Source organism: Otolemur garnettii, unplaced genomic scaffold (genome assembly GCF_000181295.1).
Source record: "Otolemur garnettii isolate 467f Iridium unplaced genomic scaffold, OtoGar3 scaffold00007, whole genome shotgun sequence".
NCBI lineage: Eukaryota > Metazoa > Chordata > Mammalia > Primates > Galagidae > Otolemur > Otolemur garnettii.
In genome coordinates, this window is record NW_003852402.1 from 7,210,894 (window position 1) to 7,214,678 (window position 3,785).

A 3,785-nucleotide genomic window follows, 5' to 3' on the forward strand; every position below is an offset into this window, starting at 1 on the left:
AAAGACCAAGGGTGTCAGACTCCTCTAGGTTCTTATTTAAAGCTTACTCTATATATCAGATTCTGTGGGGGATGTGTGTAGCTTCAGAGATCTATAATTCAACAAGCTCCATCAGTGGATTCCTCTGCCCTCTGAAATTTGAGAGCATAATAAATACCAGGAAATAGGCAGCAGCGCCTGTGGCTCAGTGAGTAGGGCACTGGCCCCATATACCGAGGGTGGCCAGTTCAAACCCGGCCCCGGCCAAACTGCAACAACAACAACAACAACAACAAAATAGCCAGGCATTGTGGCAGGGACCTGTAGTCTCAGCTACTTGGGAGGCTAAGGCAAGAGAATTGCCTAAGCCCAAGAGCTAGAGGTTGCTATGAGCTGTGACGTGACAGCACTCTACTGCGGACGTCAAAGTAAGATTCTGTCTTAAAGAAAAAAAAAAAAAAAGGCTTGGCACCTATGGCTCAAGCGGCTAAGGCGCCAGCCACATACACCTAAGTTGGCAGGTTCGAATCCAGCCCAGGCCCACTAAACAACAATGATGGCTGCAACCAAAAAATAGCCAGGCATGGCGGGCACCTGTAGTCCCAGCTACTTGGGAGGCAGAGACAGGAGAATCACATAAGCCCAGGAGCTGGAGGTTGCTGTGAGCTGTGATGTCACAGCACTCTACCCAGGGGGACAGCTTGAGGCTCTGTCTCAAAAAAAAAAAACAAAAAAACCCCAGAAAACTTACAACCACAGATGGCCAAAAGCAAGGAGCACACAAAGCCCTCTTGGCCCTTGCCTTCAGTCAGCTGGTGGTTCGTGTCTCAGTTGGTGGTTCCTGTCTTGGCACCTAGAGACCTAGGGAAGACCCAAGCAGCTGCGTCTCACCTGTAATCTAGCCAAGATACTGGCTTTCTTAGAGTTGGAGGAATAGCTCCGGGAGCAGGACACGCTGCAGAACCTCTTGGTCTTGGAGAAGAAGGCTTCTCTTGTGCCCACAATGCCACACATCTCACAGACAGCTAGGAAGAGAACTTAGCACATAAGTCATCCAATATAGTCTCTTCGAACCAAACAAAATGATGGGTCCTTCAAAATCTGGAACACTGCACTGAGCAGGTGAGCCCAACCCCACTAAGGCTGACAGAACTGGAACAAGAGCAGCAGAAGGTACTGGTGTGGACATCTGACTCTGCTGCTTAGCCTCCCCTGGATCTATGTGCTGAGGAAAACCCACAAGGATGACTGGGGAAACAGGTGAGTGTTAGGAAGTTTGTCAGAAGAAAATGAGAAGAAACTTATGGAAAGAAGACGTGCCAAAGTCTCTTCACCTGTGTGGCTCTTTTCTCATCTCTATAGTAAGGACACGGAACTAGATCAGTTTTTCAACCCTGACTTCACGTTAGAATCATGTGATGGGCTCAGAGCCTATGGCTCAAGTGGCTAAGGCGCCAGCCACATACACCTAAGGTGGCGGGTTTGAATCCAGCCCAGGCTCACCAAACAACAATAACGGCTGCAACCAAAACATAGCTGTGCCTTGTGGTGGGCGCCTGTGGTCCCAGCAACTTGGGAGACTGAGGCAGGAGAATCGCTTGAGCCCAGGAGTTGGAAGTTGCTGTGAGCTGTGATGCCATAGCACTCTACCCAGGGGAACAGCTTAAGGCTCTGTCTCAAAAAAAAAAAAAGAATCTTGTGGGGAACATTTAAAAATGCTAATGAATTAGTCTGCAGTGGGAGACTGTCACTGCAGTTAGTTAAAAGTTTCCCAGAGTAGGGTGGCTCCTGTGGCTCAAGGAGTAGGGTGCTGGCTCCTTATATTGGAGGTTGTGGGTTCAAACCTGGCCCCAGCAAAGAAAAAAAAAAAAAAGTTTCCCAGAGTAGAGAATCCCTGGACTTGATGGTCTCTAATGGTTCCTTATAGTTTTAAAGCCATAAGATTCTAAGAGAAGGCTCAGAAGAAGATAGAAAGTAGAAAGATAAAAGGGAGAGAGGAAAAGAGAACAAGATGAACAGAAAGGTAAGATTCAACTGCAAATAGTTATTACATTATTCTTCCAAAGAGTTTAGGATCCAAGGAATGGCAGCTTCTCCTCACAAGGCCCACATACTGGAGGCCCCATGAGGAGAAGCTGCTTTGATGCAGCTATCAAAGCATTATATTTCTGAAGCAAATTGGCTTCCAGTTGATCATGGGGATTCTTATCTGCCCACCCTCATCCCAATCCTCCTACCCGGGGTCTTTATTCTATATCCCCTTCCCCTGCACCACTTCCAACCTATAAGCCATATTTGTTTGTTTATTTATTTTTTTTTTTTGAGACAAGAGCCTATATGCTGTATTTGGACCTTTCTTAGAAAGTAAGTACATCCCTTTAGGTTTCCTCTCTTGTCCTGGTGTTTTCTTTTCTTTTGTGTGTGTGTTACTTGCTTTTTGAGACAGAGTCTACTCTGGTTCTGTTACCCAGGTGGGAAGGCAGTGGCACAATCATAGTTAACTGCAGCCTCATACTCCTAGGCTCAAGTGATCTTCCTGCTTCAGCCTCCTAAGTAGCTGAGACTACAGGCATGTGCCACTGTTCCCAGCTAGGTTTCCTATCTCCTCAACATCCTGGCTACTCACACAAATATACAAGCAACATGTTACAACTAAAATGTGCCATTTTAGTTACATGAAAGGATGAATGAAATCAGACTGCAGCAGAGGAAATGATGCTGTGGCTACCTGGGGTGCTTCTATCTGCTTTATAGGTCATTAGACATCTGATTCCTTAGACATCAAAGCAAAGTCACATCTTGATGGCTCTGCCCACATGGCCTATATCCATCCCCCTCTTCCTCCATAACCTCCCAACCCTTCTCCATCTTCAGGGGACATTCTAAAGGCACCTGGCTCAGAACCACTGCCATCCAAGGAGCGAGGAGTCCCAGGACTGAGCAAATGCAGGGGGGAGGTAGGCAGCTCCCCAGCTTCTCGATCCTCATTTTCTGCTTCACTTGACTCCTCCAGGTAGGAGCTGCTCTCACTGCCCACACTGCTGTTATAACTCCTGAAACTATCATAGCCACCAAACAGCTCCAAGTCATCATCTTCCTCTTCTTCCTCCATTGGTTCTGAAGACCGCGTCTCCTAGAAAGATGACACAAAGCAGACAGAAGGAATCATGATTGGCTGTAGTGTATGGGGAGAGAAGCTAGAGATGTGCCATCAGCTCCCTCACACTTTGGGAACCCTTTCAAATACCGCTTTGCAAATACCAGGACCATTAGTTTTTTTGTTTTTGTTTTTTTTTGAGAGAGTCTCACTTTGCCACCCTCAGTAAAAATGCCATGGCATCATAGCTCACAGAAACCTCAGACTCTTAGGCTCAAGTGATTCTCTTGCCTCAGCCTCCCAAGTAGCTGGAACTATTGGTGCCTGCCACAATGCCCGGCTATTTTTAGAGGCAAGGTCTTGCTCTGGCTCAGGCTGGTCTCAAACCTGTGAGCTCAGGCAACACACCTGCCTCGGCCTCTCAAGTGCTAGGATTACAGGCGTGAGCCATGGCACCCAGACCATTAGTTTCATTTTTACAAAACTATATTCTCCACCACACCTCAATAGAAGAGCTTAACAAGATGGAAAGCATGTGTTAGGAGTTCATGGCTCGGCGCTGGTGGCTCAAGTGGCTAAGGCACCAGCCACGTACACCCAAGGTGGCAGGTTCAAATCCAGCCCAGGCCCACCAAACAACAATGACGGCTGCAACCAAAAAATAGCCGGGTGTTGTGGCGGGCGCCTGTGGTCCCAGCTACTTGGGAGG

The 3,785-nt window shown here is 47.6% G+C and overlaps 1 protein-coding gene across 1 annotated transcript in view; it reads right to left on the reverse strand.

Moving 5' to 3' along the window:
* The window catches only part of L3MBTL2 (L3MBTL2, polycomb repressive complex 1 subunit), a 25,249-nt gene that overhangs the window by 18,127 nt on the left and 3,337 nt on the right, over positions 1–3,785 (reverse strand). Inside the window, exons 2-3 of the mRNA XM_003783166.3 lie at positions 2,872–3,112; positions 871–1,004 (exon numbers count right to left, since the gene is read on the reverse strand). Of these exons, the coding sequence (XP_003783214.1) occupies positions 871–1,004; positions 2,872–3,112 (375 nt within the window). The remainder of the gene's footprint in view (positions 1–870; positions 1,005–2,871; positions 3,113–3,785) is intronic.